Source organism: Lepidochelys kempii, chromosome 3 (genome assembly GCF_965140285.1).
Source record: "Lepidochelys kempii isolate rLepKem1 chromosome 3, rLepKem1.hap1, whole genome shotgun sequence".
In the NCBI taxonomy this organism is placed as follows: Eukaryota; Metazoa; Chordata; order Testudines; family Cheloniidae; genus Lepidochelys; species Lepidochelys kempii.
This window is the reverse complement of record NC_136382.1, coordinates 101,189,631-101,216,619: the sequence shown is the minus strand read 5'-3', so window position 1 is coordinate 101,216,619 and position 26,989 is coordinate 101,189,631. Positions and strand designations below refer to the sequence as shown.

Sequence of the window (26,989 nt, the reverse complement as noted above, 5' to 3'; positions counted from 1 at the left end):
GATTCTAAAACAGACTCTGCAAGGCAACTTCTATAAAATACAACTAAATCTGCTTTCAAAAATGTGGCAACTGGGAAAGAAAAATCATGCAATTAAGAGATGAAGGCAGATCACACAGTGTGATCACACGTAAGCCCCTATATGTTTTCCAGTTTTGTCACATATTCCTTGAATGTAATTTGTGACCAATCATTCCTATAGGAAGAGTCACAGATTTCCATCTCCTCTGTGGCTTTGTCTAGAATAGAAAAATGAGGTATGATGCGAAAATGTTAGTCTATGTCTACGCTAGGTGCTAAGTGATATTATCAAACCATATTAGTTAATACACATTAGCTACCATGTTTTCTAAACACCTCATTTTCCACATCTTAGATAGGGCCTGTCTGACTCTCCAATATTATTAGGTAACATGAATTCATCAACACACAAGTTAAGCGATACACGCTTGATAGTAACTGACAAGCTCTCCTCTCAGTACTGGTCTAAACTAGATCTCTCTGGTGTTCTGAGTGCATCTACCACTACCATTGGAAATTAAAAGCAGGCAGTAGTATCTCCCATCAATGTAAACAAACTTGTTTGTCTTAGCGATTGGCAGAATAAGAAGTAGGACTGAGTGGACTTGTAGGATCTAAAGTTTTACACTGTTTTGTTTGAGTGCAGTTATGTAACAAAAAAATCTGCATTTGTAAGTTACGATAAAAGTTCTCCATTTGTAAGTTCACGATAAAAAGATTGCACTACAGTACTTGTATGAGATGAACTGAAAAATACTATTTCTTCAGTTTATCGTTTTACAGTGCAACTATTTGTAATAAAAAGTAATATAAAGTGAGTACTGTGCACTTTGTATTCTGTGTTGTAACTTAAATCAATATAGAAAATCATCCAGAAATATTTAATAAATTTCAATTGGTATTCTATTGTTATAAGTGCGATTGATATTTTTGAGTTAATCGCGTGAGTTACTGCGATTAATTGACAGCCCTATGAGTTATACTTGCAAAACACTGCTTTTAACGGTATAGCTTGTTTCACTCAGGAGAGCTGGAATAATCTGTGCTGGCAAAAGTGCATCTCTTTACTTGTGTCAGCCGCACCAACCCTAGCAGCGCTTTTGCCAGTAGAGTCTGCTGGCACAGCTATACTGGCAAAGTGCTCCGAATGTAGATGTGGCTTTATTTTGATCTTTGCCCTCCCACCTCCTCACTATCTTTTAGGAAACCTCCTTCCTTGGCTCCTTCTTCATTTATTCGTACGCTGGTTTGGCTGTGCTGTATGACTTTCCTTCACTAATAACCATTTTGCTAAAAGAGCTGTGGCACACTTTATTTTAAAGTATATTCTAACCATGGGGGCAGTTTGTTAATTTCTCAAATCTTCAGGTTTGCCTGGCCATTCTGGCAGCCTTTGTTGTGGACCTGTCCTAGTAGCTTACACAGATATGCTGCTCACCTCCATTAGCTAGAAAAAAAATGAGCATTTTATTACCCCGGGCCATCATTTTTTAGTTACACTTTTTCCTTTATTTTATGGCATGCAGTAATGTAACTAGCAACTTGATGTCACTGTGATTAAATTCAATTATACATAACTATCAGTTTATGAAACTTCAGATTTCAATTTTGTTTGAATTTTACAAGGACTGACGTAAGCATAGTTACCCACATCCAGAAAATGGAACTTATGTCCTCCAGTAAGATGTGTAATATCCACATCTTACTGTAACATTTTTTTGCTAATTGCTATTACTTAGGAATGGCATGGCAGGTATATCACTCTTTGTTTTCCAATGAATTGTTCTAATTGTTGCTTGCTCATGAATGTGTTTTATTTCTCAGCCCAACAGTTTCTCGGGGCTGGTTTTCATTGAAGACAAATGTTCTCGTCAAAGACATAAGAATATAAATGGGGAGATGAGTACACACTAAGAACTTTGCTGTTTGGAAATTGTATTGATCAAAGGAATGATGCAGTAAACTACATTTATGCATTAATGCATTATCACTTCCAGAGCTTGATATGTCACCTTTTCCTGCAAGAACCATATGACTTCTTGTTGCTTTTCCCACATGGTCAATAACTTTGCATAAAACATTACAGTTACTCAGATCAAAGAATCCACACAATTTCTATTGAACATCATAGTCTGGGACTAGGCAATTACTTTTAAGGCACATTAAAACCTTTACCTACTAAAGAACTGTTTTGTCATTCCGTGGAATTTTAGAGAGGCATATAATACAATTTGAAATACTAAAACATATAATTTAAATGAACTTGCCCATTATCTTTATTTAGAGCATTTTTCACAAAGCTAAAGCATACCTTACCTTAACTGGCTGCCAATTAATCACATACCTTAATTGGTTGTTTGGTTGGCTCTAGGAGAGTGCATACAGTCCCCATGCCCTTCATGAACTCTCCTATGGCACTGCTTGGGGAGGAAGATCAGAGACTTCTCTGTCCAGTTACCTGATCTTTTTTGAGAGGTCAGTGACTGCTTGCTTTCTCCATCAGGAGAGTTCACGAGAGACCTGCACCGAGTAACGTTTAAGATACTCACATTGGGGCTAAATCAAAAGGCTAGTTCATTAACATTACAAAAAGAGACAGTTAATAAATAGAGGTTTTTAAAAAGTTTGTACAAACACAGTAAAAACCCAGTTTAGAAACAGGAGAAAACAAAGTTTGATAAATTCACTAAGTGCCTTTGTTTACCAGTCCACAGGCTCCCACCAGCCTTCACTGCAGTCTCTGGAATGCTTTCAGTGGGAGATGGGTTGGGCCCACAGAAAGCATATTTCATTGACTCATCCAGTGTTTTCAGATTTAAGGTTAGCTTTTAGATTTACATTGAATTGAATGAATACACTGTTTCATATTGGGGAGAGAATAGAAACTGATTTTAAAAAATGATTTTTAAAATTATTTTTTTCTTTTTAAAAATAAACCTATTTGAAATTGATAACCAAAAAGGACTAAACTTACTATAATCATACTATTAAAATCACTAAAAATTAAATAATATTTAAGCTATTCATCTTTGCAGCTGAAGTTTTAAAGAAAATCAAACCACTGAACTAGTGGAAGGCACTTGCTGAGCACCTGGAACCAGAGTTTGTTGAAATGCTAAACTAGTCTCTGAAAGCAGTAGCCTCTTCTGCAGGTGCCCAGAGAATGTTTACTTCATTTTAGTTTATTCACCTTTTAATTTCAATTACTTTTTAATTGAAAAACCAATTGGGAGTTTAAAAAGTAGTAAAGTCTGTTTTTCTCTTCCAATCTATGAATAAAAATTGAGGTGTGAGAGGATGAGATCTACTAGTTCTAAAATCTTGAAGGACACAGTGACCAGAAACAATCACTTCAAATCAGTAACTACAGATATACTTCCTTTGTTTAATAAATCAGTGAGTTTTAAATAAATATGTTTCATTAAACTCTTTTCTTAAGCATCCAACACATTTAAAGTAATTTTTATTTAACTAATAAAAACAATTTTAACATGCTGGTTTTGTTCATTTATAATTGAATTTCAGTTTCCATCCAAATTTAACTTGATGCAAATGAGAGGAAATAATCTAGTAAATAAGAAATACAGTGTTCATCATTTTCTAACATAAATGTAAAAATTAAGAATCTGGAGAAATGCAAATTAAGCTACATAAGTGCTTAAAAATACATATAAATATATAGTGCATCATCCAGTTAGCAAAAAGGAGTAGCAAATTTAGAGCAAAGACTATATTTACTTGCAAGTCAATATGTTTTAATGGTTACCAACCTATGAAATCAGCCTTTCTTTAGGGAAATAGCTGAAAAGTTCAATTACAAAACAAGATTAAAATTCATTATTTAAATCAAGATTTTCTGCTTGCTGACTTGAATCATTAAAATCAATTATTTGAATCGATCCACCCTGTTCAATATAACTGAATTGCACAAAAATGTATTTGGACTAAAAACATGACTTTACAAGCTGTGCTGAATACTGTTGCCTTTGCAATTTCTTTCCTATTTCATTTTTACCAACACCTTCTTTTATGAAAGTTTTGGATATGCCTATAGATCTTGATTAAAATTGCGGTTTTAACAAAATACATAAAACATTGCTAGACTTGCAATAGGCTTAAACAGTATTGAAATGTTACCTGTACCTAGTGTAAGTTGACCCTCCTTTTTCATCCATGTCAGAGACACACATAGCTGCTGAGAACAAAATAAGACCTAGCGAGTGTACTTATGTGTAACCAGAGATCCCTGTAAATATAATTGATGAAAATCTAACAGTGAATAACGTTTTGATTAAAGTAATCCTATTGAATTCAGTGAGACCACTTGTTGACTTAAAGTACTACTCTTAGTTAAGGTATGGCCCTAAGTGTCACGTCCCTATTAACAAATAGATTTATATCATTTAGTCAAGAAAGAAAAAGCCATTTGGTTTTCCTTTTACCAGAGGGTTGACACACATTCATCCTTGATGTTAATTTCCATTGATGCAATTAACCTCTGGTGTAACCCTATAGATGAGCAAATCAGGCCCTTTATCTAGGTTCCAGTGCAAGTACACTTTCTTCATGTTCAGACTCACTTAGTATCATATGGCTCCAATGTATAAATACTCAGTTACATCAGCTCTTTCAAATACATTTCCTCCATGGAAGTGTTGCTGTTTTTACACCTCAGAGATTGCATGAATATTAATTGATTTACTGATTTTTCCAGTTATTTTAACAATCCTTAAAACCACCTTTGAGGCACATGTCAACATGTTACCTGGAAAAGTCCTAGCTGGCAGTGCCCAGAAGTGACATACTCAATGTGAGAAAGTTAGAATGTGTTGGTTAGACATAGAAGCTAAAAACGGACAAACCTGTCCATTGTTTAAATACTCAGTGGGGTGGGAGGAAATAATAACAGAAAATGTGGAAATGGCAGAGTGCTTAATGACTTTTTTGTTTCGGTTTGCACCAAAAAGGTTAGTAGTGATTGGAGGTCTAACATAGTGAATGCTAGTGAAAATGAGGTCAAATCAGAGGCTAATATATGGAAAGAACAAGTTAAAAATTACTTAGATAAGTTAGATGTCTTCAAGTCACCAGGATCTGATGAAATACATCCTAGAATACTCAAGGAGCTGACTGAGGAGATATCTGAGCCATTAGCAATTATATTTGAAAAGTTATGGAAGAAGGGAGAGATCCCAGAGAGCTGGAAAAGGGCAAATATAGTGCCAATTTATAAAAAGGGAAATACGGACAACCCAGTGAATTAGAGACCAGTCAGCTTAACTTCAGAACCCAGAAAAAAAATGGAGCAAATAATTACGCAATCAATTTATAAACACCCTGAAAATAATAATGAGATAAGTAACAGTCAGCATGGATTTGTCAAGAACAAATCATGTCAAACCAACCAAATAGCTTTCTTTGACAGGGTAACAAGCCTTGTGGATAGTGGGAAGTAGTAAATATGGTATATCTTGACTTTAGTAAGGCTTTTGATACTGTCTCACATGATCTTCTAATAAGAAAATGAGGGAAATACAACCTACATATAGAGTTGCTATCAGGTGAGTGCATAACTGGTTGAAAACAGTTCCCAGAGAGTAGTTATGAGTGGTTCACAATCAAACTGAAAAGGCATATCAAGTGGGGTCCTATAGTTTGTTTAGTCTGAAGAAAAGACTGAGAGGGGGGATAACAGTTTTCAAGTATATAAAAGCTGGTTACAAGGAGGAGGGAGGAAAAAATGTTCTCCTTAGCTGCTGACGATAGGACAAGAAGTAATGGGCTTAAGTTGCAGCAAGGACAGTTTGGAAGTTTTTCCTAATGTCCAACCTAAACTGTCAGAGTAGTTAAGCTCTAGAATGAACTGCTGAGGGAGATTGTGGAATCTCTATCATTTGGAGATTTTCAAGAGCAGGTTAGACAAACACTTGTCCCAGACCTACCATGAGTGCAGAGGGCTGGACTAGACGACCTCTTCAGGTCCCTTCCAGTTCTATGATTCTACGCCCATGTTTACCAGGGCAAGCGTCATATCAACAGTATATCATGCCACACGATGCCTTATTCAAATCCTATACAAGGTCACAACAGTATGGCTGCAGAGACTCTTGTGGCTCTAAAGTGGCAGGTTAGCACCACCAGATATGACTTGGATTATAGAAATAGTCGTTTCTAAGTGTTTTGGCAGGAAAGAAAAGTTTGTAATAAATACACAACAACGCTAGTCACCATTGCTAATTAGCTGAAAATTATTGGGATTAGACTGTTCAGGAGTATAAAACAGCTAATAAAAATGGTAGGTTTTTTTTTTTCTTAAACTCAGTTCAGACATAGTATAGCTCCTTTGTTTATGCATCTCATTGCCTGGCTGATTATTCTTGTCTATTTTGCTCTACAGACATAAATTGCTGATGCGGTAACGAATAGCATACTATTGCTAAACCGGCACATGGGAAAAATGGAGATTTACTTATTAGCACTTCTGTCTTTAGCTAGCCTAAGGGATAACCAACCATATTCTGGGCCCATAAAGTGGGTATTGCTGTGTGTGTAATTTATGCACCCACTTTTGAAAACTGGGATTTTTATTTTCAATACTGATGGCAAATTAGACCTTTCTTTCCTTTTCTTTCCTTTTGCAAATGAATTGTGGATGGATATATGGGACCAGGGGTGTTGGAACAATTTGTATAGTGGGGGTGCTGAAAGCCATTGAACCAAACTGTAAACCCTGTATATGATAGAAACCACTTCAAGCCTGGGGGTGTAGCAGCACCCTTAGTTCCAGTACCTATGTAGGAGACCCAATCCTGAACTGCTCCCTCTGTCAACACTTGATTTCAATGAGGTTAGGATTTGGGCCCATAGTAAATTGTACGTCTTTCTAACCCACCTAGTATACAATGTAGCAAAGAAACTTCACAAAGGTTAATCTCCAGGGTTGTTTGGTGTCTTGTCCTTTAAATTTTGACATGGGACATCATATAATGCTGTTAAAAATGTAATGTACCGGTAGGCATTTTCTTCCAATATACTGATTCAGGACTTAATTTATAGGGGTTCAGCATCCAGATTCAATATTCTCTCTGCTACAGTTACCTTCAAAGGTACATCTTCATTTTATCTAAGTCCATTTGAGGGGAAAGATGACACAGTGCAAAGAAAAAATGTTTTTATTAGGAAGATGGACTCAAATACATAAGATGCATTTTTGAATACGCTCTCATTTATCATTTGAGAAAAAAGAACTGATCCATGAGATAAAATACCAATATAATTTCATAGTTGATGAATAAAACCTTAATATTTATACTGCAGTTCTACCAGCACAAATCTGATATTGATCACAGAATGCATGATTAAGTAGACGATTTTACAGTTGTAGGCAATTTTACACAAATGCTTAAAAAGTGCAAATATTAGGCCCAATCCTGCAGATATATTTTTGTGCACCAAGTACTTCCACTGAACTCAGTAGATGTATTGAATGCACAGGGAACACAGGTTCAGACCCCTTTTCACATAGCAGAGGACAAAGAGATGGAGAAAATAACAGAAATAAAAACAAGAAGCATCTTGTTTCCACAGAAGTGACAAGGCAAATATTCTGAACAACGATTATTTGTACAATAAATAATAAGGGTGAAATCCTGGCTCCACTGAAGTTGATGGGAATTTTGCCACTGACCTCAGTGGAGCCAGGATTTTACCTTGAGAGATTAAAACGTTCTTGCTTGCATGTAAACAATAGCAGAAACAACATTTCAGCATGTGTACATGTGTATTCAAGTGCTGATTAACAAACAAACAAGAAACAGTGCCAACCCAAAATACCAGCATATACAGAAAAGACTAATCACTAAAAATGCCTTCTTCAGCTATACATTTTAAAAATCACTTGAGAGTATGTGTTCTAGAATGGCCACAGTGTTTGATCAGAACCTTTAGAACTTAGTGTTTCTGTGGCAGAATCATGACATAGACCTGCATCCTTAACTTTTTCCTTCCTTCCTTCCATCCAAAAATTAATCTAGAGAGCTACTGTAACTCATCAGTAAACAGTCTGTTCTTTTCTGTGCATGTATTTTAAAACAAAATCACACACTATATTGGCTTTCATTTAGATTGGCTATATAAAAAAAACAGAGATGGAAAATTTGCAAAAACAATATTTTTCATCATAAAACAACCGTATGAGATTTTACACCATAGCTATTTACAATCACATAGCTGGAGAGTTGGAGTCAACATGACTTTCCCAGTGACTACTGCTGTTTATGTCTGTCTTCAAACAGTTCCTTGTTCATTTTCATCCGGGTCTCTGGATTTGATAAGAGCTCCTTTATCTTGTTCAGTTTGGATAACAGGGCCAGCGATTCTCTGTGGAAGGCTTTCTTTATTAAGTCTGATTCACGGCTCTTTCCTAGAGGAAAAGAATGATACAATACATTTTGCATATAACTAATGTCATTTCTAAATATTAAAGTATGGCATTAATGTATCAAAACAGGCATGTGTTTTCTTTAAGTAGTTAGAATTTCACCCGTGTTTATTGTATATAAAAAGGTAGTGTTTTGTCAAAAAATATAATTGATGTGAACAAACTTTACTGAAAAGTGAAGAACACTTCTTAGTGTCACATTCAAGAGAAACTCCCATGATATTCCCTAGTGTGTAACAGTATCTGTGCTAAACATCTGTACTGGTAACTTTTTTAGCTTAGCATTGACTGCTCTCAGCTTTGCGGCACAATGTGGAGTTCTCTGCTGCAGATCAAGTGAGCAGTTATGCAGCTCTGCCAAACACTGTAGCTCGCATTGTTTTCACTTATGGCAGGGCCTTGTTCCATGGCCATTCATTTCAGTGCAAGAGGCTGTCCCGTTCCTCTTTGAAAGCTATGAAGAGATTCTCTGTAGTTAAGAGCCTGTGAAAGTTCGATCTTTTTATTTCAAAATCTTGTCTCTTTTTCCCCAATCATCTTTCCCAGCATTAAGTAGTTTTTCAGCAATCCAAACGCTTTTCAGGAAACTGTTAGTGCCCCTCGATTCAGAACACATTTCTGATAAGAACGCTCACAAAGCATAATGCAAGTCAGCCAGCACAACTTAGCAGATCTGAACAGGGAGCTGGGACATATTTTGATGGTTATTCTTGGTGGATTTGTGCTTCCTTGGCATTCTCACAGCACTCACTTTCTGTTATCACTATCATTTTTCATTCTTATTGCCACTAGCTGATTCCTCAGTTTTCACTGGGCTTCCATCAGTCTGTCTGTTTTTGTTTTGCGTTTCTTCTAGATACTGCTGTACAGCCTTGAGGACTGCGTTCTCCACCAGCCTTTTGCTGAGGCTCACCAATTCCGCATCATCTGGCTCTGCCCCATTCTTTTCACCTACATACCATAACAGACAAGAGAAGGAACTAATTGCCATGGAAAGATAGCACATCATGATACAGTGCCTGAAACATAAGTCTATATATTAGGTTATCAGCTGGATTTTAACCTGTTTTATTCTTGTATTTGTAGAAATACTTACCCACTTTACAAGACTTGGGCCAAATATGATGCATGAAGCCACACACAAATCTACCAAACTGCAAATATTCAATTTCTCATCTAAAATTGTAATATACTTTGTAAACTAATAAATATAAAAGCACCTCAGTCAGAAAGCTGGAAGTGATATTAGCTGCTTAAATCTTTTTCCTTAGCAAGCACATTTTAAATTCAAATATTTAAAACAGTACCCGTCACAATTAATTTGCAATTTACTAATGCTCTGGAATCTAGTTACACTGTATTTGTGTTATCCTTTTGTTTTAAAAATGCATAGCCTCCCAGATGTTTGTAGTTAATCCCAAGAGTTCCTCATTGGAAAAAAGAGGCCTGTGGCTAAAAAAAACAACAACAACCCTATTACAGCTAGTCAGAAAACTTTAACTTAAATGCAAAAAAATTGAAAAAATATTTTGTACTTTTTCCCTGATTTCTGACAATCTCTAATCCCTGCTAATGTAAATTCAGTAGTCTGTTCATGAATATCTGCCTATAAAAGTAAGAGAGACAAGGTGGGTCCAGTCATGGGCAGGGCAGCTAGGGGTGGGTGGTTAGGAGGTTATAGATCATCATAATAAGCCATCACAAAGCGATTACTCGACATCTGACTTATCTGTGCTCGTCCTCAAAAGGACACCTGCACAACACTTTCAAAAGAGGTGCCTTGGAACTTAAATTCATAATTTTGCTATACACTAAAAATCATGGACTGAATAGAGACACTGGATTTATGGATTATTGTAACAACTCCCCTCCCCCAGCTGCTCCCCCCTTCCTTTTGCCCCTATCACTGGAGGGGTTTTAACAGGCCACTTCACCTTGAATGGTCCCTTAAAATATACATTAATTTCTTATGCTACACAATCTGTTCCACCTTTTATATAGCTGTTATACTTTGAGGACTGGTCTATACTGCAGAGTTAGGTCAACGTAAGGCAGGTAACTCTGTATGTGTCTATACTATAATGGTGCTCCTGCCGATGTAAGTAGGCTCACTACATTGACTTAATAAGTCCACCTCTGTGAGAGCCGTAGCATTTAGGTTGATGTAGTTAGGGCGACGCAGAGTCCATGTAGACACTAGATTACTTACATCGCCTGTTGCTGTCAACCCCACGTGGGGCTTACAGCTGGAGCCCTGGGGTGGGGGCTCCACTTGTGAGCCCCATGCAGGGCAGGCGGGGCTCCAGCTATCAGTGCCCCACAATGCCCCACACAGTTAAGTCAATGGAAGCCCTCCTGGTGAGGACCCACACTGCTGACAGGAGCATAGCGTGGACATGAAACACTGCTTTAATTACTACAGTGGCTGTATGTTGACTTAAGTCGACTTAATTTTGTAGTGTAGATGTGCCTATGAGTAAATTTCCCAAACCTGAAGAAGAGTTCTGTGTAAGCTCAAAAACTTGTCTCTCTCGCCAACAGAAGTTGGTTCACTTAAAGATATTACCTCACCCACCCTGCCTCTCTAATATTCTGTGACCGACACAGCTACAACAACATTGCCTATGAAAGTAAGAAGCTAGTCATAGGACAGGAAAAACAATAACAAAAAAACCATGGCTACAACAATGCTGCACACAGCTAGGGAAGACAGACCTGCATATTGTGACTGCTGTTTGACTTTATCCACTAGTTGGCTTTTAGAGCGTGACTTTCACTGACCACTTAATTTGCACCCACAAATTTGCACATTTTGTTTTTGCTCGGTAAATGTGATGCTGTGTGCATGTATGTTTAGGGGCTATGTTTTTTAATGACCCTTTATGGAGTGAACATTCTGTACCATGTAGATAGATTCTAGTTAGTGACACACATCTGCTGAGATAGATATTACTGTGGTTTTTCAGCATAAAAACTTTGTTTTACTATTCAAAACCTAAAATTGTTAGTTTCCTTTACCTGTAAATTTACTTAAGTGTAACAGCAGATATGGAGTGACTGCAGACATAAAAGAATAGTATTCTACCCTGCGGTAGTAAAATCTTGATGAAAATACAAGATAGTAGAAATGCAGTTTGTTTCATTAAAATCATTATTTTAATGCATGCACAGAGTACAAGGAAACAGAACAGGTAATTGCACTTTTCAGAGGAAGTTTCCATGATAGCTGTTGGGTAACATTATTGCTGGATTCAAGAGCTATGGTTTTGATCCTAAGAAGTGCTGAGAACCTGCAACTCTCAGTGAAGTCAGGGGGCAGTCTAGGTGCTCAGCAGTTCTGAAGAGGTGGCCCTACATCACTATTAATATGCAGAAAATGATTGATCAGGCATGGAAGCCATTAGATGCCATTATAAGGAAATCATTAAACCTATTAAGAAATGTTATTTTTACTACAGCATATGATTTTATACGAATAGACAGAATTCCCTTGTCACAAGTATTTCCTGCATTATTTAATAAATTCACGTGTATATGTATAAAAATACATCTTACTGTATACAAATAACTTCACAAATATATTTTAAGAAGTTTCTTCAAATATGAAAAAGAAAAATAAGACTACACTTATGACTTTCTTTTAATGTATAGTTTATATATGTACAGTAGAGTTCTACTTTTCTCTATCTCTGACATATTCACTACTTACCAACATCCTAGCATCTACCTCCCACGTGCTTTTTTTACCACTGGGAAGATCTACATGGAACATGAGTTTGTGTAGATCTCTCTGCATGTGAACAGCACAAGTGAATTCAGTGTAAATTTGCCTTGAACCAGTGCTATGGACTGGAGAATGGGGAGGGGCTTCTAGGTACACAGAACTCAAACACATGGAGCTGTATTCATCAGTGTTGTGAATTTTTACATCCCTACAGTCCCTACAGTCCCTAACTTACACCAGTGTGGGTGCCTGGAAGATGTTACAAGTTAATTAGTCATGCAGGTATGTCTTCCTTTAGACTAATTGCTACTCCAGAACCTGTTCTTCCATGACATCAGCAAGAAAGACTGAAGGGGAGTTGGGTTTATTAATGTATTTAAGTATAAAATGTGCATGTTTTCACTACATCCCTTTTCTCCCATCCCATACATATTGCGTGTCTAATTCTTATATTTGTAAGCACTCTGGGGCTGGACAGTCATCTTTTTTGAGTGGATAGTGCCTAGTACAATGTGGGCACTACCAGAATACAAATAAATAAACCCTCATGGTAGGTGCAGCAGCAGGATGGTGTAGACTGCAAATGGGGCTCTAAGAAATGCAAAGAAAGGGGTTATGTCTTTGTGACCTGAATGTCAGCTTGTGTCACAGCATGTCACATGCTTGTATTTCAGTCAATACCTATTGCCTATGCTGTGCCATGCCAATGCTAACTCGTTGCATGACCTATTATGGTGGAGTGTGCTGTTGCCTCACTGGCATGCCGCTAAATGCATATTTTGAGAAAACCATTTCTACTCTTTTCTCCCACATCATGTTCAAAATCAATACTAAATACATGAATAAATAAACGCCTCATTTTGCTCATCCCAGAAGTCTCCAATTTTCCAAAAGATTATACGAAATTGATATGTTGTGTGAGTTTCTCAGTTTATTGATGCTGAGCAGAGCTCTTATTAATGCTTGAACTTTCTGCCTGCGAGAGCCAAAGCAACTGTTCTAAGATGCCCATAACATTTTTAAATGAAATTTAGTCTCCTCCAGAGTGTTGCTATTTCTGTACTTAACCAAAATCCCCAAAGCAGGGTCCAAGTTTGGATCAGAGTTCACATCTTGTACCTCTCTTTAATGGGCCATATCTAAACGCTAATTCAGGACTCGCTTAAATTAGAAGGAGGGTAGATCTGAATCTGGATTTTGAAATGCCATGCATGGAATTGTTCAGATTTGGAGGTTTGGTGTCTCCTGTTCCAGAGACAAAGAGGGACATAGAATTCAGACCTGAGGACTTAATTTGGATCCAGCTCCAGTGTAGATAACCAATCCATTTATATGTACGTGCTGGGGATATTGTATTATTGTCAGACCTGCCAGTACAGCTATCCTACAAAAAGCGGGCTTTGTAATTTCTTACAACATCTAAAATAAGCAATAAGAAGCTCCAGGAAGACCACTGAAGTGCCAGAATCTCATGATATAGGTATGCTGTTTCTGGCCTTGCTTTCAACAACCGGAGAATCTCTGATTATGGCCCAATGATGCCCACCCTGGGAAAAACTGAAACTGATTTGTGGGGTTATAAATGGGAAAATAAAAAATCAGTTGGAAGGCCTGTGTTATGACAGGGAAGTTTTATAGTGAACACCCAGGGGAGTGCTGTGCTGCTAAAACATAGCCATGTCTCACCATTAGCTAATCAATTACCTAATACTGTTTTACAAATTGTTTATTTAAAAACATAAAACCCCACAGTCACTCAGGCAAGCTTTTAAAACTCTTAAGAAATTCCTATGAAACACTTGATGATGATTTAATTTTTTGGCTTGTCTTTGCCTTGTTACTGACTTCCCAGCTATTGAGGCATAAACATAAAGGTGTCTGTTTTAGTGCGAGCCTCTCTCTCCTGCCTGATTTAATCAATGATCTACAGTACACTCTGAGACATCACAATGACTCAAGATAGGCCCCATCCTGAAAAAAGCAAATAAAGCCAGCATAAAAAGGCATTGCTTGTATACAACATGGTATGGGGCCAATAATCATCAGCCCCAATAAGTACTGCTGCCTCCAAACTACTGTTGGATATACTGGGGGACAAGAGAAGCCAAATGTTGGCCAATGTTTGCCATTTAGGCAGAGTTGTGGCCATCCAGATTAATTATGTTCACAGACCCAATGACCGTGTCCTCTTTGTGAGTGACTGTTTCCCAGTACAGTCTCAGTAGAGACCTACCTGCTGCAGATGTCATATCTACAACATGCAGGTAAATGTGGAATCCCCTTGTCTAGCTGCTCTATTACTTTGTCCCCAAAGTGCCGCAGAAATGCAGTTTCAGCTACATTAGACTTTATATGCCTGCAGAATATAGGACCTGATCCAACATCCACTGAAGTCTATGGGCATCTTCCCATTTCCGGCAGTGAGTGTTGGATTAGCCCCACAGACCTGCAAATACAATTGTAACATTCTATAGACTGACTACGCCGTGGCTGAATGAATTAGTGAGGCTGAGGAAGTGATAATGAAGAGCCACCGTACATGTACATACATTTGTGCGCATACACACCTGGTAATCAGCAACTAAATACAGACAGCTCTGCATTAAATGTTTCCTTGTTCATTAGGGGGATATAGAGCAAAACCTGTCTTGAGCGGTCACTTAATGAACTGACCAAAACTGATTTGCTTAGCAGTGACAGTTTGCTGTGAAGGATGGAGCAGAATTACACTATTATGATAGTTATGTATTAGTTTCTAGTTGTGCTCACAATGTGCTAGGCAATGGAAGAAAGGAAACCATGATCCCTCTCCTAAAGATTTTGCAATCTAAAAGCATTTGGTATAAATTAGGTTGTTCTCTTCAGACAGGAGATTCCCAGTCCTGTACAAATTTCACTGTGCCTATAAATAGCCAAGTGTAATCTGTTCTGCTAAATCACTCCCCCAGTCAGGGCAGGGGTATATGAGTTCTTAGATTTGGGAAAAGAGGACAATTGTGGGATTCTCTTGATATATCTGGGTCTCTGTTAAATATCCTGTCTCATTTCCTGTTAAATGAGATCTGTCTACGAGTCAAGAGAGTTCTCCATTAAATGTGACTTGAAATGGCACTCGTTGCCTAAAGTGGAGCTGAACACAAGGAAGCAATGCAATAAAAATCCTGCCGAGAGGAAACAATCACCATGGTATGGGCTGAAGGATGGCACAAGACCATAGAGGCCAGTGACTCTCTCCCTATACTCAGGCACAGCAATCCCAGGAACAATCTCATATCTGCTTAAGCTTGTGTAGTGTGCATAACGGAGAATGGAACCCTAAACAAATGGACCCAGTAGCCTGGCTCCATGCCCCACTTCCTCACTCAGAGACAAAAGTGGAGAGTCCCCCCAGCTTGGCAGTGGTGGGAGTGGAAAGTGAATTCCCTTCTCTTCCAGCAGCCAGGAGGAGAGTGAGAGTGAAGCACCTGCCTTCCACTGATTCTGTCATCCAAGGGAGACCAATCCTTTCATGATTTCATAGGGGCATGTGGCTCAGCATAAGGTCTTAGTTTCGCACAGGCTAGGCTATTGGCTAATTTCAGGCAGGAATGATTGTGTTGTAGTTAAGGCACTAGACTGAGACGCAGGAGATATGGATTCAGTTCCCAGCTCTGCCACAGGCTTCATATATGACCCTGGGCAAGTCACTTACTCTGGCTTTACTCCTGTTCTCCTTTTGTAAATGGGGGATAACTATACTCCCTTTCTCTCCCACCCTCTCTCTATCTTGTCTATTTATACTTTAAGTTCTCTGGGGCAGGAATTCTTCTTGCTGGTCAGTGCAACAAGGCTTGCAATCCTACCACTGTATGAGCGACTCAGGTTTAGCCTGACTAAATTGGCAACCCTAACGAGAGTTAAAGCTTCATTGTTCTGAATCACTGCTTCTCTTGAACTCAGAATCTGACTTCTCCAGATGTATCCATATCAAGTATGCTTTCACACTCTTTCCCCAGCGTGTGCAATTTTGAATATATTTGTAAAATATGGGGAGAGAGCCAAATTTTAATTGTCAGGCGTTTTCATATAATTATTCTAGTTACAGAAGATCTGAACTGTGAAATACAGCTATAGGCTGCTTGGACTTTCAAGGGAAGATAAAAATCAGTACCTCCTCAAAATCAGTTTATAGAAAGAAATATAGTTGCTACACAAGAGCATGCCCACAAAAGACTGCAAAAAGGCAAATTAATTATGAAAAATAAAAACAAAAAAATCATAGTCTGCCAAGTGTTTTCAGTGTATTACATGTCTTTGATTAAACTAAATTAGCCCCTGTGCCTAATGGAACATAAACATCATAACTGAGTTCAACAGAACATAATGTAAAGAGAGAGCATTTTATGAAATCTCTGGAAAGGAAAAATAAAATGTGACCACTTCTTTCTAAAACTAATTTTAATGCAACACTGTCCTTTGCAGCAGCCACAGTCTACAATGAAAGAAGAAGAAACTCAAGGGCAACATAGATTTGTTCTTGTTTTTCATGTATTTCTAGCATGAAACAGTGCCCACAGCATCAGTTCATGAATAGGTATTTAATAAATAAAATTATTATTATTAGTTTCCAGGAGAGGATAGATTTATTTTTAGAAATCAGGATTCTATGTTTGAATCAATGGTCCTTACTACTCACATTATTCCTAGCTCAATCAAATAATCCTCAAACCATTTCTCATCCAAACATAATCAAGATTCTTTTCTCTATAAATTACACTTCTTTTGCAGCATAAAGTCTCACCAAGCTTATAAAGCTGTATACATTGTCTGACACCCTTGATGACTAGACCATCTCTACCCTGTCCACCACCCCCAACTCACAGTCCTGCTCATTTGACTCCTTTCTTTCCTTCTCCACACACCCATGAATGCACTAAATCCTGTCATTTCTTTGTTGACAGTATCTCCAAAATCTATCCCTTCATCTTTAGTGTCCTAGCAATTTTGTTACAGCAGCGTGTAGACTTGCAGCACTATATAAATAAAATCCAAACTAACTTTGTTTTGAATCAACATTTACAAATCTAGAGCTAAATTACCAGCTGATGTAAATCGATGTAGCACTCCTTCCCTCTTCCCACCCCCCCTGTCAGTGGAGCTATGCTGATTGGCACCAACTGAGCATCTGACCCCTAATTTCCATCAGGTAAGAGAGTTCTATTTTGGTTTTTATCTTTCTCGCTCCCTCTCTGATTTTTGAGTGTATTTTTCTCAGCCACTCTGTAGGTCAGGAGCTAGGGAATAGTGCCGCGAACCTGTCCCACTGAAACCAGTGGAAGTTTTACCATTAACTTCAATGGGCACAAGATTAGACTCTAAAAGCATTAGCAGATTGTTTTGTCCTCCACTCTATCTAAGTGACAACATATTTGATCCCAAAATTTCCTTTGCTGTCAAATAAAATTTTTTCATGTGAAAAAAATTCCCCTACTTCTGCTTGGGCCAGGAGAGGAGAAAAATGAAAACATTCAAAAGAGGACGGATACGGGGATCCTATGGTGTGCTCTCTTTAAGGCAAGTAAACTCACTCACTGTTTTGTGCCTGCATTAGGTAAATAAAGTCTAATCCTGTAATCTGTTCTCCTCAGTCTTAAATGTGAGTTGTGCCTGTATAAGGATTGAACGGGAACTTTTAAAAGGGGGAATGTTGGGGATGAAATGACAGGCATCACTTTGAAATTCCATACTTTTACTTATTTATTTGCATTGAGCACATCAAAGGATGAGGGCCCTATTGTGCTTGTGCACACAAACCAAGATGGTCCCTACCCCAAAACTCTTAAAATCAAATTATAAAACAGAAGCTAACAGGTGAATACAGCACACCGACTGGGTCACAACAAAGTGGTAGTGAGTCCATTAAATAAGAAGCTTAATATAGTCTGAAAATATGTAACAATGAAAAAATAATTTTCATTGTAACCAGAAAACTACCTCAAATTAAGCACAGATTTAATCATTTGAAGTTGTAAAAATGATGTCACTGAATGGGAACTTGAATTACAAAAATACAACTTTCATCTCATATTGAAAGAAATTGCCAAACCAATTCAGGTGGTATGCTGTGTAAAAAGTAGATGGGTAAAGGTGAAATAGGGAAGAAACTCATTTTGATTGCTATGGCTAGACTTCATGGTCATAGCTTAATTGGAGAACGAAAGATGCTATTCATTTGCTGATTCTCTTCAGCCACTGTTTGTACAGTACTGTGGAAAATATGTCTGACATGTAGTATGTATTTGTTCAAGGCTTGTGTTTTCTATTAAAGTGGAAAATTGAAGAAAATGTCATCTTTAAAAACTTATTCTGTTTCACATCATGGCACTTTAACAGAGTGACAGATGGCATAATTTTAGCAAAAATGTACAATCACAAGCGAAAACAAATACTTTGCCTCCTGTCTAAGTCTGTTAACCCTTAGCCATTTATGCAGTGTTGTTACCTCACCCGCCTCTCTAACCCTAAGGAAACTAATCTAGTGGCTAGGTGGATTTCACATGGGACTAGCTAATATCCTAAGGGCTTCGGTGGTCATTAGGAGGAGAAGTAGTTGAGGAGGGATGGAGACTCTGAAACAGCAGGGACGTGGGTCCGGGTCAGGACTGTTGTCTGGAACAGGGTGCTGGCAGAGCTAGACCGGACTCAAACATCAAGCTCCTCTCCCTGGCTCAAACCAAGAAGTAATAGAGGGGTAAGCATGCATCTCTGTAGAAGAGGCCAAGGGAGGGCGAAATGCTGACACAGGGATGTTATGTCATTGCTACAGAGTGAGAGGAAAAATACATTGTTAGTCAAAAAGAGGACTTGTTATAGTGAAATCCTTGGTGGGATTCTGTGACACACTCCAAAACCATGTAAAGGGACATTATCAACTAATTGAAGTCCAAAATGCTAATCTATCTTTAAATGTTTATAACAAGTAGGGGATGTCAGCTGGATTCTAAATATCTTTTAGGTCTTTTAGTTGATCTCGTTGTGGTCAATAATTTCCCATAGTATATTTTCTATTACTTTGTTCAGTCTAGTTTGAAATGTTCCATTTCTTGTTTTAAAGAAACTATGCTTCCTCTGCCAGATCTACAAACTTAGTCATGTCAGTAGAACCCCAACACCAACCAAATTTAAAGACGGGGTGGAGTCAAAGGCATCAATATTTGTAAATTAATAAATCTGGATCTCTTGGTGTGACCTTATCTGACCTTTGTCTGGTTAAGATGCCCCTCAGGATAACAACTGTGTCTTAACTTCCACACTGTATAGCACTTAGCAAATAATATAGGCTGGCATTTGTGAAGGTGGTTAAGGAAGTCAGGAATCCAAATCCCAATGAGACCTCCTCCTCTTGGCCCCTTTGAAAATCCTCCCCATAATGTTACAAGGGGTGGGAATTCTACCATTTTCCTTGGGAAACTACACCGCAATCCAATATCTCTCATTCACAAGAAGTTTTCCCTGAAATTCATCTTAAATATTCACTTTCTCTCATCCCATTACTCATAGCTCATAGTTATACTATTCTATGCTAAAGCATGCTAAATTATTTTCTAGTCTCAACGTACGCATACATAGATGGTTATCATGTGACGACTTAGCCATTGCTTAACCATACTATGTATCTCGTTAGCCCTTTTAATCTTTCCTTTTTAATCAATCCTTCCAGCTGCCTTCTCACTTCTGTAGTTTTTGGGTAAAATTTTCAAAAGACCCTAAGCCATGTTTTCAAAACCCAATATCTTTCAATGAGACTTAGGCAACTAAAGTCACTTAGGTGCTTTTCAAAATGTAACTTCCTTCTCTGAACTTCTTCCATATTAGCATTTTGTAATACTGTCCACAACCGAACATAATATTCCAGGAGGAATTTTGTAAGTGCTATATCTAAAGGAGATATCTCTAGCCTGCTCTATCTTAATGTGTTTGAATACACAGCAATATAACACTGGCCCTTTCATTCTTCTACCTCATTGCAAACTTGTATCTTACTTTTTTTGTTTTTATCCCATCGTGTTTTCCCCCATTACTACTTCTAGTTCAGCTATTATTTTTTCAACTGGGGAAACTTCTGTACTCTGTGGATAAAATCAATATTCTGTCCTCTCGTTTTTGTGCCGCGTTACAATTGACCTGAGAGGGAATAGAAAATGGCCTAAAGATAATGCCAGATCAGCAGAAACATATGAAATTTGAGAGTGTAATCGTTAGTCTGAGTTCCAGCTACTAGAAATTCCAGATCACGCTGAAATTCTGGTTTTCTCTTGTTTTTATCACATTTTTACACTATAAAAGGATTTCCTGAAATCCACTAGCTCTTTTATATGGGAGTCCTGGTTATATTTACAGAATATCTACACTGAGTACATTGAATGCAACTGTTTACACTTCAGTGGAATTGTACCAGCGGAGAATCTGTCCCCAAGTGTCTCTTCCATGAGCATGGCACCAAATGACAGTGGAAATCTTGTCTGAGCAGACTTTCAGAATACATAATACTAGCCCCAGAAGCCTAAGGAGGCACAATTTATTTCTCAGCCCTGAAAAGCAGTATTTAAGACTCCTTCAAAGTTGCCATTTGAGATGACGTCTATGAGTGACTCTTTTTGACTAATTTATCTCTACTACGATTCAAAGTGACTAACAACACAAACTCCCTTTTGAGACAGTAGTTTTATGGAACCATGCTTTTATAGTTGAGGGTAGCATGAAGTGATTTAAAATAAGGTTTGTTTATAATTTGGATACATGGGCTATTTTCTCTCTCTCTCTCTCATTCATTACAAAGTGTTAGAGGAAAAATCATGAATACAGGTGATCGGCATCCCTGCCAAACTACAAACAGAAAAAGGTACATAAAAAAGAAAAAACTTAACTCTCTAGCTTGCTTGTCTTTGGAGCATCAGAGTTGGGACTACAGTTCGGGGGGGGGAGCAGGTGTTGCCGTCTCTGGTCGGTACTTTACACTGGCCAGCAGCGTTTCTGTTGGCACTTGGTCAGACGGGCATAGACTGTGGTAATTTTGGTCTCCTCCTTCCTAGACGAAGAAGGGACTGCAGCCCTTCTTGATGTTGTGGTGGTCTGGGAGGATCACACTTTCTTTGGCATTTTCTGGGACTTATAAAGTTACAAATGTAGTTTGCTCCTCAACTTGATACCTCTCTGGAGATCCTCCAGGCAATTTAAGTGTTCTCAGGTTTCATACCCCAATAGCATGGTCCAGTCTATTTTGAATGGAGGCAAGCTTGACCTTTGGACAGTCTGGAAATTCCTGTCTCTTGGTGGTAGTTCTGTAACCACATAGATCACTAGACTGCAACAGATGTCCTTCCGAACATGCGAAAAACATGGGATTAACAGATGACTCCACAGATGTGGTTTTGGACCCTCCTCTCTCTGTGGGAGTACAGTTGGTTAAGTTTCTTTGATCACATCTAGAACGTATAGAGTCCTAATGTCCAAATAACTATTTTGGTCTTTTACTTTACACATTCTTTCACTTATCCATATTTTATTTTAATAGCATTTCTTAAAATATTCTGAGATTTTTATTGGCAAAGAATTTGGCAAGTAACAATTTTTCTTAATATGATCAGGTGAAGGGTCATCTCTGAGGGAAAAGAACTGCTCTAGAAGCTATTAATATAAATCTCACATAAGCTAAAGAACAATTGAAGTTTACACAACCTAAAGAAAATGGAAATGTATTCTAGCACAATGCTAGAAGCTAAATGGGAAGTGCCCCAATGGCCTGAGAAAGATGCATCTTACTGTTATATCAGAGTGAAAATAAAGTTCTAGGACTGGCGATTTCCATTATCAGATGGATAAGGACCAGAAGGTACCGGTCTAGAGCATTCACTGGGAATATAATAGGACTCTGACACCACTAGAGGTAATTAAGACCATCTGATTATAGTTTGGGATAATGAATAAGCAAAATCATATTAAAATTTTTCTTTATTCAGCAGTGTATTGGAATACAGCAAGCAACATTTCTTTAAGATTATAATAGCCCCCTCCCCACCTAGTCTTGCTTTTGTTACAATACTAACATAATTAAGGTTGTATTTAAATCAAGTTAATAAATGAATCAGTAGCTTTAAAGAGAAAAAGTTTCAGGTCTATATGCAGTATATTTGGTGTGAACATAAAATCATGTTGATAATGAGCACTAGTGTCTAGCTTGTACATTTGTTTGTCAGTCCATTTTTAAAATCTAAATAAAATACTATCCCTTTTCTAAATAGTAATATAGAACAGTTACTGAAGTTATTCTCTGGTTTTGAGTTGCCAAAAATTAGTTCTATTTAAGCAAGTTTAGTCTTCATAAATGTCTTCCCTTCCCCTCCCCTTCCAGCAATTGGGGCAGACCTGAGAAGGTATGAGAGGATCTGGGATCTCAGCAAATCAACAATTACTAGAGGAAAACAGTATGAATATCTATCTTTGTCTCATCTCAGATATGCTCTCTTCTTGATTTAAAAACCTATGTTGGAAGGCTCTTGCCAGAGCAGTAGGTGGCAGAATGCCAGTCTGACTCCAAACAAACCTTCTCTCCCCATGCCTACCTGGAAGATCCTATCTTATTTGTAAAGAGGATGCCAGACTAGCCTGACAAACACTGGCCTCCCATCTGAAGCAATATCACTGCTGCTATTTATAGAAGTAGTGCTAGTCAACAGGGTAGTTGATATTCTCATCCATCTCCCTGCAGCCTTGCCACTTGGCTGACCAGATACTCTGTTAGTGTAAATCAGCACAGTTCCATTGACTTCAATAGACCTATTCCAATTTACGGTAGCTGAAGGTCTGGCCTGACAATTCCACCATCATTTGAGTCTCACCACAGATGTTCCATCTCAGCTTCAGGGTTTTACTTGTGAGTTTAGTCAGAATTTTAAAATGTGGTTTACTTGCTTTGGTGAAATATTCCAGCTGAAGCTGCTTTTCCTACATGTTCCAAGCACTAAATGAAGTTCAGTAACATTGTTATTAAATTTCACAGTACACCTATAAAACATGTTGGAGATTTCTGAGATTGTATCACTAATAGAAAAGTACCATTTTTATAGTATGGAAATAAATGTGTGGGTAAAAGAAATCCTGACGCTGTTAACAGACACTGCAAGGAATCATTAATGTTTAAATTATGGCCCAAATGACAGAGATCTACAGTTAACAAGGAGTTTTTTCCCCTTAAGGAAGGAAAAAAGCTACTCTCCACTATATTATGTCTAAAAAGTCATTTTAGTTTTTAATTCAAGTATTTTATTGCACATTTGTTGTCTATTTTCTAGGTTTACAAAACCTAACTAATTGGAAGTAGAGTTAACCTACTTTGGGAGTTTTGCCAGGGCAACGACGAAGGACTGAAAGACGTGGCCCTGTGTCAGACATTATTCACCATACAGTGGTTTGCACTTAAATGCTTTTTTTAACATTTTATTTTCCAAATATCATCAATCAGAACTTAAGTGCTCTCTTCAGCTCTATTATACTGGCCTACAGAAACACCCAGAGCTGCTTGAACTATGTTGTTACAGGGTTTGCTCCTATTCTGAGGTAGTATGTACCTCTAGGAAGCAGCCATGTAATTCTGAAACAATCATTAGGCAGTTGCCCAAGTTTTCCTTTTTCCTTCTTGAATATCCCAAAGGCCCCATGTATCACTTCTGGATGCAATCCCAGTACTGTTTTGGATCTACTGTAATTTAGGATAAGGAAATTATCTGTGATAGACAATTTATAACTGAGGTACAAACAACTTAACAAAGCACCATCCTGTTCTTATTGAAGCCAACAAGAGTTTTTTCTCTGACTTTAATAGGAACAGAGGCAGACCCAACAAAGAGAAGCAAAGAAGAAATCTACACAATGAGCTATTCTTCTTTCTGAATCTGCCCTTTCACTGAAATGGTTCTTTGAGTGAAATACCTAGTAAAATCAATTAACAAAACCCTCAGCTAACAAAACTCTTGGAAACCCCTGCATGTAGCCTCCTTTCTAATGCATCAATTGTACAAAATGGATTGACTGGCCTATTGTAACAATATACTAAAAAGTAACCTGGTAGTGTTTCAAACAGAGAGTACAAAGTAGAATAATGAGAGAGAAATAATTCAATACACCATTCTGTCACAAACTTATGTAAAGTTTAACTTTTTTTATTGTATTGAAATACTAACTTCATCTCTATAAAGATGGTCTCATTTCTCCTTGGATAAGATTGTTTTATTGTTTCCATTTGCCAAAATTATACCAACACTAACAGTGGCACTGCAAGTATCCGACCACCATCCCCTAGCGTGCCTCCTCTCTGACCAGGTGAAACTACAGGGTTAAACGAATAGTACAGTTTCCATCTGCCCATTCAGTCCCTGGCCTCAACAATAAGCCTGACAAATGTGCCCACCACTGGCAACAGTGGTGACTTCTGTGTTTGTGGAGATTAGTCCGCTGGAAACAAGACTGAAACTGCTAAATCACTTCTCATAGGCCACCAAATAGCCTTCAGTTATAAATCAAACCATTTTTAACATGCTCTCTCCCTTTGTTGGATGAAAAAGGACATCATTAAGTTATCTACTGCAGCTTTAACAACATGACTAGAATGTTGAAAAATCTGCTCTGTGTCAAACTGTTACACAGATTTATACTTATTTTAGTACAGAAACCTATAATCAGGCTACTTAGTACCTTTCCCAGCCAGAAGTAAGGCACACTAATTGTTTTACTTTTACTGCAGAAGAAGATGTGCAGACTTAAAGATACTAGGATAATTCTCATGATATTTAAGCATAATACATGTTTTAGTATCTTGGAATATAGCCGACAATGAAAACTCTATCACTTTGTTTTATGGGGCAGCAATAAGCATAACTGTATTGATCATTTGGCTATAGAATAAATAGAGTGGTAACAGGAATAATTAATAGCTATTTCAATCCACTAAGTAAGTAAGTTGTACCTAGAACAGAGACTGTGACTCTCTGATGTGCTGAATGCATTTAACTTCCAAAGGAATCAGTGGACCAGATTCACTGGAGCTGGTGCAGAAAAGTAGAAATTACCTTTTTCAGCTCTGGTAAGAACTTCTTCATTGCAAGGGGATTTTTCCCTAAGAAGGCCACACAGTGTTTCCATTGTTGCCCGCACTTAATGTTCCCACAGGGGAGGACAGCTTTACAGTCAGTGTTCCATGTGTGTAGAGACTGCTGAGGGGATGCTTTGACTCAGCCATCCAGGCCAGTGTTGTCCAGTCCTTGGGAGATACTGCCACCCCTCCCCAGTGCATAGAAGGCTGTGGCCACTTGCCATCATAAACTTTCCCACTCCTATCTTAGGAGCCCTCTGCAGAGTTTTAGCTGGTGCAAGTCACTGTAAATCATGTCAGGTTTCAGAGTAACAGCCGTGTTAGTCTGTATTCGCAAAAAGAAAAGGAGTACTTGTGGCACCTTAGAGACTAACCAATTTATTTGAGCATAAGCTTTCGTGAGCTACAGCTCACTTCAACGATGAAGTGAGCTGTAGCTCACGAAAGCTTATGCTCAAATAAATTGGTTAGTCTCTAAGGTGTCACAAGTCCTCCTTTTCTTTTTGTAAATCATGTGTGAATGTGGCTCATCAGGTGATGAGGCTGCTCAGCACTTTTACTAATGTTTGAGATTGAATAATCATTAAACTCTGTGATTTCCCTGGGGAAAGGTGCTACATAACAATGCCAATTCTTGTTAAATTGTTGTAAGGAGCATTCTCACAAGGATAGCTATAATTGTGAATCTAGAGCGGAGGTTTTGTTAGATGTATAATGCAAATCCCAACCACCAAAGCAAATGGTATATACAGTTTTGACTTGCTAGTGAGAGTATAATTTTCACTAATCTACAGCCGCCCTTTTTAAATCTGCTTTTTTGATTATACACCAATGAACTTCCAGTCTTCCTTTGTCCATTTAGGAATAAATAGTTGGGAGTGCCCTTAAATAAATATATAATATAAACACTGCTGATTTTGCCATCAATAAAACAACCTGACTGTAAAGAAATCAGATATGTCTCAACTCACCCAGTATTGCCATAGGTTGTAGTTAGTTTTACAGCTAAAACATCTTGCCAGTAATGTGGAGAGGTGCCTAATATTTGCAATCCTATGAATCTGCTGTAACTTAGCGTAAACCGTTGTATAACTGATCTTATTTTGCATTGCTACCCTATTTGCCTTTAAAACCGATATTCATGCAATAGCATCATGTAGCCCAATTTTTAGAAGTGTTACAGAACTGTCTGAACCAAAACCAATAACTTGATTCAAAGTCCTTATTCACAAAACTATTTTGTTACAAATAGAAAATCTAGTTAAAGGACATTCTAATGTTACACAAGATGTATGGATAATTATGACTTCTGCACTCTTCATTTTAAAAAAAATCAGTCACCAGCAATTTTACCCTAGGCAAATCTCAGGGCTTCTGCTTCATCTTCACAGACAGAATTCTCATTTATTTTCAACATTGTAAATCACTCATTTTTGCATCTTATCCAACTGAGGCTTTACCCTCTCCTAGTGGTGGTTCTGTCTCTTTGGCCATTCCTTCAGTATCTCTTTTTGACAGTTACTCCTGTTCTTCCTCTTTCCCACTGCAGCATTGCCACCCCCAAACACATAATATATGTTGGATTCTTTTTTATTTGCCTTCTGGTATGTGTCTCTTTAAGTCAGCAATTGGGTCATATTTTTGAGTTTTTCTCCACAATCATGAGTGCTAGAAAATTA

General features: G+C 37.9%; 1 protein-coding gene across 4 annotated transcripts in view; it reads right to left on the bottom strand.

The window, feature by feature from the left end:
- Positions 1-7,199: 7,199 nt before the first annotated feature.
- AKAP7 (A-kinase anchoring protein 7) overlaps positions 7,200-26,989 on the bottom strand; it is a 138,253-nt gene continuing 118,463 nt past the window's right edge. For 2 of the 4 annotated variants that reach the window (XM_073337323.2, XM_073337322.2), the window contains exon 8: positions 8,473-9,411. In XM_073337323.2, coding sequence (XP_073193424.2) covers positions 9,227-9,411 — 185 coding nt within the window. In that variant the 3' untranslated portion in view covers positions 8,473-9,226. Of the gene's footprint in view, positions 8,443-8,472; positions 9,412-26,989 lie in introns of those variants that run through there. The other 2 variants (XM_073337320.2, XM_073337321.2) reach the window with 2 other exon arrangements.